We start from the raw sequence: 12293 nt of genomic DNA on the forward strand, positions 1-12293 counted from the left end.
ATTAAGATCCATATGATTGATTTAGATGTTTCAGCATCAGTTCTGATGAATTAGGAACAAAGTGGAATTCGTCCAGGCATGCCTTACTTGTGGTTTCTCCTGCTTCGTTAATTCTTCAATATATTAATTTGTCCTCGAATTGAGATTCAATATATCTATTGAAAAAAAAAATAATAATATGGAATAATTATTTGATAATAATTAGATTGCAGGGAAAATAATTTATTTCTGTAAATAATCTATAGACAATCGTCGCATTTTTTATATGTTTTAATAAAAACCATTTTTGTTACATTTTACAATGTTATCTATATATACCTTATCAATATCATGTTAGATGAATGTCAGATCGTAAATCGTGTTTGAAACGGATAGTTTATGACGTACATATAGCCGTTATGACATAAGACTTGAGAACATGTTCGATGAATCATAAACTGTCGATTGTATTTAAAAGAATTAATGCAATCCAATAATTAGTCATTTAATTTGAATACGTAATTTTATATAATTTTTTGATATTCCACAAGCTTTTCTAATGTATTATTTATTGTATTATTCTAATTTCTTCAGACAGTCTCTAAACTTCTAAAAGACATGCATTAAAAAAATAAAAGCTTTATACAGATGTTAAATATTTCCAGAACTATAAATATATAAGAATAGAAAAATTAATAATATGTTTGAATATTTTCTTTTAGAATTATGAAGAAATATGAGGAAGTATTTATATTTTTTTAATACTTGCAAAATTATATTGAATTACTTTATTATAAAAAAAAACTAAATAGTATGTACGCTGCAAAAATTATATTGATTTGTTCATCTATAGCCAAATAAAAATTTACATTTTTTGAAGAAATATCTCTCGCTCTGATATTGAAGTAAAGCAATATCAAATTATAGACAATTTCAGTTGATTATATTATCAAACATTTTATCTAGTCTGTATAAATACAAAAGAATAAGAAATGGAGATATAGCCTTGAAAATTAATAGATACATTGATATATAGTTGAGAAAATTTTATAATTTTATTAATAAAAAAAAAATATATATATATATACACAGAATTTTGCGTATCTATTCGTATATATAAAGACTAAAGATACAAACTCTTATACGCTGACTATTTGATGTGCATGAAAAATCCTATATATTTATAAGAAATATAAGGAATATAATATCACATATCATCATATATAAGATATCATTTTACGTATATTTTTATGCATACTTTTATAAATTTGATTTTTATACATTTAATTACTCGATGTAAACAATGACTTTATAGTACACCAGAGTCGTATAAGTTAAAATGTACAAACTAAAATGTATATTTGTTTTCAAATATTATTTATTTTGTTTCTTCATTTTTTTAAATAATATAATATTTTTAATATTTTTCAAATGCTGTTGTTTGTATCACAATTATTATAAGTGTGGCAACATTTCCCATAATCTAAAAGAAAAATTGTTCCTTATATTAAAGCCATTCTATTACTTAAGAAAATAGAATAGAGAATAATTGGAATAATTAATATTATAAATTCTGTATAATGAATATCTTATTTTTAATACTAAGATTATAACTTAATAATACTAAGATTATAACTTAATACAGTTTGAATCTAATTAGAAGTTTGCAATTTGGAGATTGATAATCGTGTTATATCTAAATAAATACAAACCCATTGTAAGAAGTTATAACCAAAATAAAATCCAAGCCCAGAAATTCTAAGTGGTCGCCGTAATAAGTGTAATAGAAACTGTGTAATCTATAATTAATTATATAATTAGAAATACGTTAAATTTATAGATATAAAATAAGAATCCTTACATTGTTCTGCGTTTCGACATCAATAGTAAGGTTTGTCAATTTATTGAGAAACAACTCAATTCTATTTGCCTATTATTAATATTAATTAAATAATATTAATATTAAAGATAATTAAAGTCAATAAATAATATTAATATTAAAGATAATTAAAGTCAATATACTAATATGATTAAGTAAATTACTTTTATAATTTTTAAAATGCAACAAAATCGTTTTAGAACAGCTTTGACTGATGCTCAACATAAATAATTAAAGAATTTTTCCCATATCTATATTAACATTTTATTGACGTATATGAATAACAAAATAGTAAATTATATAAATATTATTTAATTATATAGATTATTTTCTATATTATTCTTTTATAGAAAAACATACCTGGGTGCACATTTTTTCGCAGACACAATTAAAAATAATCATTTTTATGATGTTGAATATACCCCAAAATAAAGCTGACAAAACATCGATTGTCATTAAATATATCGAGTATGTACTTATCACCATAATTGCTTTATAAAAGCTATAAGCAACTTGTATTATAGCAATCTGTAATGTGATCACCTGTATTACCATTTGAAATCCAAATACTGTATTTAATTCACGTGATATTGAGCTTAGTTCCAGATGTACATGCCTATAAAAACATTTGATTAACGATCATATAATATTTATTAAATTTATGTATATATTGCTTAAATTTTTATTATATATATATTATAATAGATTTTTATTTTACATCTGTAATTCTTTAAAATTTCGTTGATTACGGAAATCTTTTGTTTGATCTCTCCTTCATGTAATATTCTATGCTTAATTGCCGATCAAAAAATCAACCAAAAGGGGCAAGAGACAGTGACCGCTCTTATTATCTTTGGTTTTAAGCGCTCTTTATCAAGTTATGTAAATACATTTTTCTTTTTTCGTAACACAATAAAGGCAATAAATATTGTTACTTTATCAGACATTTTATCACTAATTTATGACTAATTCTATTATTGTTAAAAATAATTTTAGTACTGTGCATATGTAATAAGTAAGTCTTTTTTCTTTGTTTAAAAATTAAATCAAAATAAAAATTAAAACAAATTAGAGTCACAGCACGATAATTGGAGCGCAAAGAAGAAACATTCATTAAATTTTAAGTTATCATGAGAGATACAACAGCATACAATTATCAATTTATAAAAAACGCAAAATTTGATTTATTGGCACTTAACATGGCATACTATAATACAATTTTATTTAATTTTTCTTTTTTTATACAACTTACATTAAAATCCATACGAGTTGCTTAATTGTTTCAGTGTCAGACATATGTTGATGAGTTAAAAAAGAACTGGATCGCTCAGTGGTCGCCCAGATATGTTGTACTCGCTGTTTCTTTTCTTCTATAAGTTCTTGAATATGTTGATTTATATGCTTGAATTGAAATTCGATGTATCTGTACTCAAAATATAATATAGAATAATTAATTTGTATAATTAATAATTTAGAATATGTGCATGATTTGTCGTTGAATTTCATTTTATAATGAAAATCAGTTTTATTGCAATGTTATCAATATATACCTTAACAGCATTATAAATGTCAAGTCATAGAGCATGCTTAGATGAAACGTATGATTTAGAACGAACGTTTGATATATAGCTATTATAACGTAAGACTTAGGAATACGTCCAATTATCCATAAACTATCAGCCATATTTATGAAGAAAATTGACATAATCTATCCAGTGATTAAACATTTGACACTTATGTGTAATTTTATATAATTTTTTGGCGTCCCAAGTTTCTCCAAAGTATCAATTACAATATCTAACTTGTTCAGACAATTTTTAAATTTCTAAAAGCATTACATCGTATAGAAAGGGAATATATATTCTGAGAATTACGCATAAGTAAGATAGGGATATTTGTAATATTATTTAATAGTATCGAATAATATTAAAGTGTACAATGGTCTTTAAAATATGTATAGAGTCGAAAAGATTTGAGCAATTTTTAGATATTTATGTTTTATATATATACATATAAGTGATAAATTAGATATAATAGTAGTTTAGATTTATCTTATATTTTACATCCTATATTATTATTTAAATTTATTTGTTTAGATATTTTTTAAATTTGGATATGTGATTATGTAGTTTTAATGTGTTACTATAAAATGTGTGTGTGTGTGTGTGTAATCTATATCATTTTCAATATGTTGCAATATTTTGTTTTAAATATAATAAAAAAATGTTATATGCATATTATCACTTTTTTAATACTTGCAAAATTATTTTAAATTGTCATACCTTGTTATAAATCAAGCTAAACAATATATATGCTATTGAAATACTTGTGTAAAACATAGTTATTATGGGCATGCCAATTTCAAATTTATTAAGAAATATGTACGCTTCAATAAAGAAGTATATATAAAACAGCCATGTCAATAAAATATAAAAAATGGTAAGACATAATCTTGGTCGATTTCCAGGAAATTCGAATACTTTGAATCCGCATAAGCACAACACGATTGAAAGCGGACGTATAACTACTTGAATATTTTTCATCGTCGAAATTGAATTGTACACTCACTTTGTGTCTGTTATGATACTATAAGAAAGTACTCGACTTTGGTCGGGAAGATGTTATCATAATTATAAATTCAATATAAATTACATTTGCACTTAAGCAAATTAAAAAAATTGATCTTGTAAAGAATAATACCTATTATTCGTTTTAAGTATGAACAAAACAACATAGAGTTATTATGAAATAAAGAATATGTAATGAAGTTACTTAAATTTATGTAGTCTTAAGTTTTCATAGGTTATTTTGTTCCACTTTATATCTAAAATAATTTTTTTAAAAATAGATTGAAAATTTAGAAATAAGTAAGAATAAAAATTTATTTGAAAGAATGAGAAACGGACGTATATTGGCATTTTATTTTTCATCATATACAGAGAATAAAATCATATATATGTATATATATATATTCTCTTCATTGTTTATTTTTATGTATTTACTTAATAAAATTTACCATTATCAGATGGAATAGCATGATGTGGATTAGGAATATGCATCTGTATTATAATCACTAAGACGGTCACAACTGAGACGTAGAACTAAAAAAATATACAGAGCTTAAATTTCTTTATCTATTTATAAAAAAATATATTTTTGCTCTTTTTCGATAAAAAGACTTTCTTAAGAAAAAACACTGTATATACTACTTTAATACAATTTTTTTTATATATGTATTTTATTTGATATTAATTTATACTTTTTTATAGACACACTGTAGCATACCTTACGAACAAAGTTATAACCAAAATTGAAAAACCCCATACCAGAAAATTTTAGCTCTCTCTGTTTTATTTGTAGTATAAATTGTAGAATCTAAATTTAAATAAATAATTGATAAATGTGAGGTACAAACATAACGTATATACGGAACAGTTGAATAAGAATACATCATATGAAATTATATATACTAAAATATATTTTACCTGCTCTCGTAAGTCTTCTTCAGGATTTTTAGGGAATAATTTGTAAAGAATTGCTATTGTCTCATTCGCCTAAAATCATATACAAAATTACATTAACAAAATTACATTAACAAAAATTTGCTATATTACTTGAAAAATTAATGTAGAAATGATGTCAAATATTTTTGGATGAAAATTGTTTAGCAGTAATTTGATTTATCATCATATTTTTTGTTATTACAAATTTTGCAATATTTGCATATTGTTTAGTCTTTCTATATTAATTGTAATTAATTGACAATTATTTCATTTTATTACCTTATTACAGAGATTTTGACACATAAGATTTAGCGCGAGAAACTTCACGTTATGTACGACACCCCATATGTAGGTAAATACATTATCCAGGACTTGTCCAATTACAATAGCTGCATTTCTATCTATATATGACCGATAAATGTGACGAGACACATCCACGAACAACACAAAGTAACATCCCATTTGTAGCGTCATTGAAATGCTGAATATTTTGTTCAGTTCACGTGATATGAGGCATAACTGTAGATGGATATGACTGTATCGAATCATAAAAGTAATTAAAATAAGTTACAAGAATGTGTAAAAAAATATAAGAAGAAAAGTATGTAGAAACATATTTTCTCTATACTTGTTGATTCATTCTGATTTCTAATTACCTTAAAATCCATATATACTGTTTACGTTTTTTGATTTTTATTCTTTGTTCATCAATTAATTGTAATGTTAATTTATGATGTCCTTTGATATACCCATCTTTTAATATATCATGAATATATTCGTTAATCCGTTGAAATCTGGACTTAGTGTATCTAAATTTAATGAAGAATTAGAGCTGAAAAAAATTCGATATCTAGACAGATCTTAAATTTAAAAACTTAGATTATTTGAGCCTTATTTTGAAAGTGGCCTAAGTCCATTTGTCAATTATTTTTTGTTGACTGTAGTAACGTGTACAACTTGAAGTTGAAACGCAAACTCTTAAATATCTCAATTTAAATATAAATGGACACTTTCAAAATAAACGGCTCAATTTGGTGTGTGTGTGTGTGTGTGTATGTATATATATATATATATATATATATATATATATATATATACACTTGTAATATTAAGTTTAATATAAGAAGAATTATATCTTTTTTCCCTATTTTTCCCTATTTTTCTATCTTATATATTTATTATTTTAATTATTATTTTAATAATTTTTATATTTAATTACATATATAAAAAATAATGTTTTTTAAGATCACATTATAACACTCTTTAAATAAATAATGTTAATTGAAATAATTTGAACTCAAACGATATGTATATTAAAATATTAAAAAAATACATATCAAAATATCTACAAAATTTAGAAAATTTCTTAATTTTTTATATTTTTTATATTTAAATATTTTTAAAAATATTTTTGTTACACATGATAAAATAACTTAAAAAATACATATATGTACTGACCTCAGAATAGTTACCCAGATCAAAACATTGAGAGTATTGATGTGAATTAAATGATTTGCCACAAATGGAACACAGATACGAGTGAGACTGAAATATTCGTAGTTCAACCACAAACTGTCAGATGCATTTATGAGAAAAACTAGTGCAGTCCATCCAATTATTATCCCAATTACCCAATTGTACAGCTGTCGATACTCTTTCGGCGTTCCGAGCATTTCCAACATGTCATCCACGATGGAAAGTTTACTCAAACACATTTTTAATTTCTTAGAATATAACATCAACTAATTGTATAATATATTAGAAATACTATTTAGTAATAATGAATTATAAATGTTTTCTTAAAAAAGGGTCATTAATATCATTATTAGTCTTTAAAATATAAATATTATTTATTTAGAACAGATGGAGAAACATATAATATATAAATACAAATGCATTAATTTTTAAATATTTTGTCTGCGATAAATAATATGATGTAAGTACAAATTAAAGAAGCATTTTTTAAATTTAAATTTGTTTGTAATTATGAAAAATCGAAATTAATTCTCTTTATTAAGAGAGATTTGAATATATGATTTGACACAACAAATGAAATATAATTCTGAATTTTTACCTTAAAACGAAGGAGACTGACAAACATCGACACAATTGCGGTGATTATTATTATTACATTAAACCAAGACATGAATAGATATGCGGTGTAACTAGTATAAACTAAATAATAGAAAAGATACGTATAAAGGCTCCATGTAATCAAGAAATACGAATAAGTAAAATATGGTCTAGATCGTCCAAAAGGATATTCGAAGAAGCCCAAGCCACAGAATGAACTGACGATCAATAGCGGTGACAGAGCTGCCTGGATTGTTTTCGTCATAATTTTTGAATCACCTAACATTATAAATTTGAACTACATTTTGTTATATAAGATATGAATACGAATTTTTGCAAAAGCTCTTATTTTAATTAGCTTCTAATCTCAAAAGTTCTTACTTTCTTTTTTTTGTAGATCCTCTCGGAAACTTTATGAGTATTATTGCGATACTAACTGCCTTTCGACCAGTGAATATCGACCGACATAATAAATAAGTGGACAAGATATTAGATTAGATAGATAGATTATATATTTCTTTCTCCTTGCGGAATTGTTATCTATACATATGTAATTTTACAAGGCCATAAAAGGCCGCAAATTTCTACGATATTGCATCCCTATAGCAAATACAAATTAAGTGAATTGAATGAAATATGAATCATTCTTTTTAAGTGAGAGAATGAAAAGCAAATAGAAATGTTAAATTTATCTAACCTATTATATAATTTTTAAGAAATAACGAATATGATATAATATATCAGAATAACATAACATATATAATATTTCGTAATCTATTTATTACAAATATTATTAATGCAAATAAGAATTTGTGCGCTTGTTATTATTGTATATATAGGAGAAAATTAATATACTTTATTTTATGATTTTAATTGAACTTTATAATCATTATAATATTTTAATTATTTATTTCTAATATTTTAATAATCTTAATTAACATTTAATTAATAATCGCGTAAGATGGTTCTGATTTTGGCAACGTTAGTGAAATGTTAACTTATTATTTTTTTATATTATATATCTGTGTGTATATATATATATAATATTTCTTTAATTTTAATATTTTCTTCTAATTTTATTTTAATATTTCAATATTTTAATATTTCAATCCTCCTATCTTAAATATTTATAAAAAGAAAATAAAATTCATAGCATATTGATTTCGTCGATAAGTAACATAAGCAGTAAAGTTTCCCAGAAATATTATTTATAAAAAAATTGCTATAATAAATTCTTAAAAAAATAATAATAAACAATTAAGAAATTAAATAATAAAAAAATAATAAAATATAACGAAATATAACTAAAATAATAAAACAGTGTTAATATTAGATATACGTTCAAATGAAGTAAACTAAAACTTTTATCAAACTTTACAAAGACTTTAACTCATGCTTTGAATTGAATGTATTTAATTGAATCTAATGTATAAATAGTGCGTAAGTTGTATGCTATGTATGTTGATTTAATTTAAAAAGAAATAATACAACCACATGTTAATTTATATTTTATTTTTTATTATACACAGAATGAGTTATATATGTATAAATAAGTATTTTTCTCAAAAGCATAGATGTGACGTAAAATATTAATTCAATTTCACACTTTACTTTTGTATTCGTTTAATCCTCGATATTGCTAAGCGAAGTGTCATAATACTAATTAAACTCATCCATCTGTATTATAATCACCAAAAGAGTCGCAGCTGACGCATAGAAATGGAACATATGGCTCTTAATTTACATGACAAAATCAGTTTTGTTGAATACCAGAAAAAAATGAATAGAAGATTTTATATACATAAAATAACGATGAAAAATATGTAGAACGCAATTAACTAATAAAAAACTATGTCCACATTTATATAATTTGTATTATTAAAAAAAGTTGTACTAAGTGAAAAATTTATAGCTTACTCTTATGTTAATTTATACTTTGACAAAAAATACAAAAAATACAATACATGGAAGATACATAATCTGTATTTTTTGTAAAAAAATGTTTACAATGTATCTTACGAATAAATGAATATTTTATAACTGAAATAAAAAAGTTTTATTCCAGAAGTTTCAAACTAAAAAACTTTAACTTCTTCTATTTTAGTTTTAAAATAAATTCTAGAGTCTCTAAATTTAAACAAATAATTGCATAAATGTATAAGATATAAACATCATATATATATATATATATATATATATATATATATATGTATATATGTTTATATGTATATTCCTCCTCCCTAGAATAGTTAAAAATCTTGAAACATTACATGAAATTAAAGTAATAATTTATTTGTTCACATAAATTTTCATTAGAATTTTTGTTAGATAAGTTATAAAAATATTCCTTTAGTTTAAACAATTCTATTGTGGCATTCACACTAAAGAGCTTTTGTAAATACATTTCGAATTCTTTAAAAACTAGCATTAATTGGATAATGCAACAAATTATTTCTTTAACCTTAACTTAAAAGTCGAGCTGTAAATGATTCGCAAAGTCTTCTTCTTGATTAAAGAAATGATTTGTCTTATTGTTTATTTTAATAATTATTGCACAATTATTGTTTGTTGTACATAATTTATCAAAAGTCATTATAATATATTATTCTGTTTATAATCAGAAAAATGTTTTTAAAAAATAGGGACTAGGAATGAATGATTAATATATAATTAATATTATTTTTTAAAAATTGTAGTAAATAAATTTGCATTTTATTTATTATATACACACATACACATACCCGCGCGCGCGCACACATATATATATATATATATATATATATATATATATATATATATTATTTTTTTATTTTTTTTTCTAAAAGACCCATATAGATATGATGAATACATATTTTCACAATTTATTCTTATATATGTTTTCATAACTTTTATTAATTAACTTTCATCGGTTGCATCATCATACGGTGATAAATCATAATAAGTTATATGCATTTGCATTATCATCACCAACACGGTTGCAATTCTCGCATAGAACTAAAAAGTGACAGAACATGAACATTTACATGACAAAAACTTGTTCCGAATCATATAAATTGAATAGAAGATCTGAGATGTATAACGATGAAAAATATATGTTGCGTAATATAATGATGAAAAATATATAATGCGCTTAAAATATACAAAAATTAAAATATTTTTTTAACATTACTTAAATATTTTTATAATCTAAAAAAGATCATATAATATGTTTAACTTTTATCTTTTATTAAATTTTATTAAAATTTTAATTTTTCTTAATTTTTAATTTTTATTAAATTTTTGATGTATATTAATTGATGTTTTTGCAAAATGTATAACGTACCTTACGAATGAAATCATAACCGAAATAGAAAAGTCCCATACCATAAAATTTTACTTCCCTTCGTTTTATCTGTAGTATAAATTGTAGAATCTAAATTTAGATAAATAACTGAATAAATATGGAATATAAACATGTACATAAGATGCTTTATGAAATTATGCAGTTATAATTTACCTGCTCCTGTAAATCTTTATCCGAATTATCATTGGACAATTTATGAAGAATCGTTATTGTCTCATTTACCTGAAATTATATTGATATAAAATTGTAGTTTACAAATGACATCGAAATTTTAGATAAAAAATAGATCAAACAATTTAATAAAACTATTCAATGTCAATATTATTCACTAATGATTTTCATTGTGGTAAAATTGGTAAAATCTATTATTATCGTTGAGAATTAAATTTTTTTATTAAGAATTAATAATTATTTTATTCTATTATACCTTATCACAAATCGTTTGACAAATATGATTTAATACGAGAAGTTTCGTAGTATATATAACGGCCCAGATATAAGTAAATAATTTATTTAGAAATTGCTCTAATGTATCTGTTTCCTTGTCTACATATTCTGTGTAAAGCTCGCAACACAATTCCAGAAAGAATGCGAAATAAGATGCCATCTGCAGTGTCATTTGTATACTGAATACTTCGTTCAACTCGCGTGATATGAAGCTTAATTCCAGATGAACGTGCCTACAATCAGATTACAAATGTTATAATCAAATTAAATTACAATTAAGTTACAATGTTAAAATTTGAATAAAGATATTTTTGGTGTAAAAATACAATTAATTATAAGATATCAAAATTTTAATTTAAAGTTTTAATTAAAATATAAAGTTATGTATACTTTGCAGTTTTTACATTGCAATTACATTATAATCCACATATATTGTCTACATTTTTTTTGTCCTTTTGTACTTTGCTGTCTATCTAAAATCAATTTATTTCGTCTAATAGTGCATATTGCATCATCTTTAACTAGATCGAGAATGCACTCGTTGATTTGATGAAATTTAGTGTTTATGTACCTGAATTTAATAAAAAACTGAAATTAAAAAGAATCTATTATCTACAATTTTAAACTAAAATCTGAACACACACATATATATATATATATATATATATATATATATACACATATATATGTATGTATCTGGATATTTATTCAAAATTTATATAAAATTTTGTTTCTTTTTTCTATTTTTTTCTTTGTTAGTTATTATTTATTATACATATATGTATATTATATTTATTATTTTTTGACTATTTTATATATACTATATTTATCTAACTAACAATGCTAATTAACAAAGTCTTACTTTAGATTATATATGAAAGAGAAATTTCAAAATATTAAAAGAAATCTAGAAAACAATGAATATGAAAGATTTAAAAAAGATCTTGGATATTTTTATTATATATATATTGATTAAAAGAAGTTTTATGAAAGTGTACATGTATACCAACCTCAGAATAATTCCCCAAATTAAGCCATTAAGGGCATTTACGTGGAACATATGATTTGC

At 23.0% G+C, this 12293-nt stretch overlaps 2 protein-coding genes across 4 annotated transcripts; both read right to left on the reverse strand.

Annotated features, from left to right (window-relative positions):
- Positions 1 to 1424: 1424 nt before the first annotated feature.
- Positions 1425 to 7090, reverse strand: LOC109609834. Of its 3 annotated transcripts, none has more exons than XM_025410241.1 (12): positions 6993 to 7090; positions 6820 to 6906; positions 6018 to 6170; positions 5641 to 5896; positions 5344 to 5412; positions 5144 to 5233; positions 4875 to 4959; positions 3111 to 3281; positions 2219 to 2474; positions 1841 to 1909; positions 1692 to 1778; positions 1425 to 1462 (listed from the first exon to the last, which is right to left on the reverse strand). In XM_025410241.1, exons 1-8 carry the CDS (start codon positions 7046 to 7048, stop codon positions 3253 to 3255), a joined length of 825 nt encoding a protein of 274 aa, XP_025266026.1. In that variant the 5' UTR covers positions 7049 to 7090; the 3' UTR covers positions 1425 to 1462; positions 1692 to 1778; positions 1841 to 1909; positions 2219 to 2474; positions 3111 to 3252. The 3 variants fall into 3 exon arrangements, with proteins under 3 accessions (XP_025266026.1, XP_025266025.1, XP_025266023.1); XM_025410240.1 differs by adding an exon at positions 3409 to 3683 and having other exon boundaries at positions 6820 to 7090; XM_025410238.1 differs by having other exon boundaries at positions 6820 to 7090.
- A 3239-nt stretch (positions 7091 to 10329) lies between these two features.
- LOC112638449 lies at positions 10330 to 11447 on the reverse strand. Its single transcript, XM_025410225.1, has 4 exons — positions 11205 to 11447; positions 10931 to 10999; positions 10757 to 10846; positions 10330 to 10428 (listed from the first exon to the last, which is right to left on the reverse strand). The coding sequence occupies exons 1-4, from the start codon at positions 11394 to 11396 to the stop codon at positions 10330 to 10332; spliced, it is 450 nt and encodes a 149-aa protein (XP_025266010.1). The 5' UTR covers positions 11397 to 11447.
- Positions 11448 to 12293: the final 846 nt, after the last annotated feature.

Source organism: Camponotus floridanus, unplaced genomic scaffold, assembly GCF_003227725.1.
Source record: "Camponotus floridanus strain SB8 unplaced genomic scaffold, Cflo_v7.5 scaffold30, whole genome shotgun sequence".
In the NCBI taxonomy this organism is placed as follows: Eukaryota; Metazoa; Arthropoda; class Insecta; order Hymenoptera; family Formicidae; genus Camponotus; species Camponotus floridanus.

Coding starts and splice junctions, on each gene's coding strand:
- LOC109609834 (XM_025410238.1), bottom strand. CDS start 7,076: ATGTGTTTGAGTAAACTTTCCATCGTGGATGACATGTTGGAAATGCTC. Junction 6,171..6,819: donor ATCTGGGTAACTATTCTGAG/GTCAGTACATAT, acceptor CATTAAATTTAG/ATACACTAAGTCCAGATTTC. Junction 5,897..6,017: donor CAGTATATATGGATTTTAAG/GTAATTAGAAAT, acceptor GATTCGATACAG/TCATATCCATCTACAGTTAT.
- LOC112638449 (XM_025410225.1), bottom strand. CDS start 11,396: ATGACACTGCAGATGGCATCTTATTTCGCATTCTTTCTGGAATTGTGT. Junction 11,000..11,204: donor GTCAAACGATTTGTGATAAG/GTATAATAGAAT, acceptor ATATAATTTCAG/GTAAATGAGACAATAACGAT. Junction 10,847..10,930: donor ATAAAGATTTACAGGAGCAG/GTAAATTATAAC, acceptor ATCTAAATTTAG/ATTCTACAATTTATACTACA.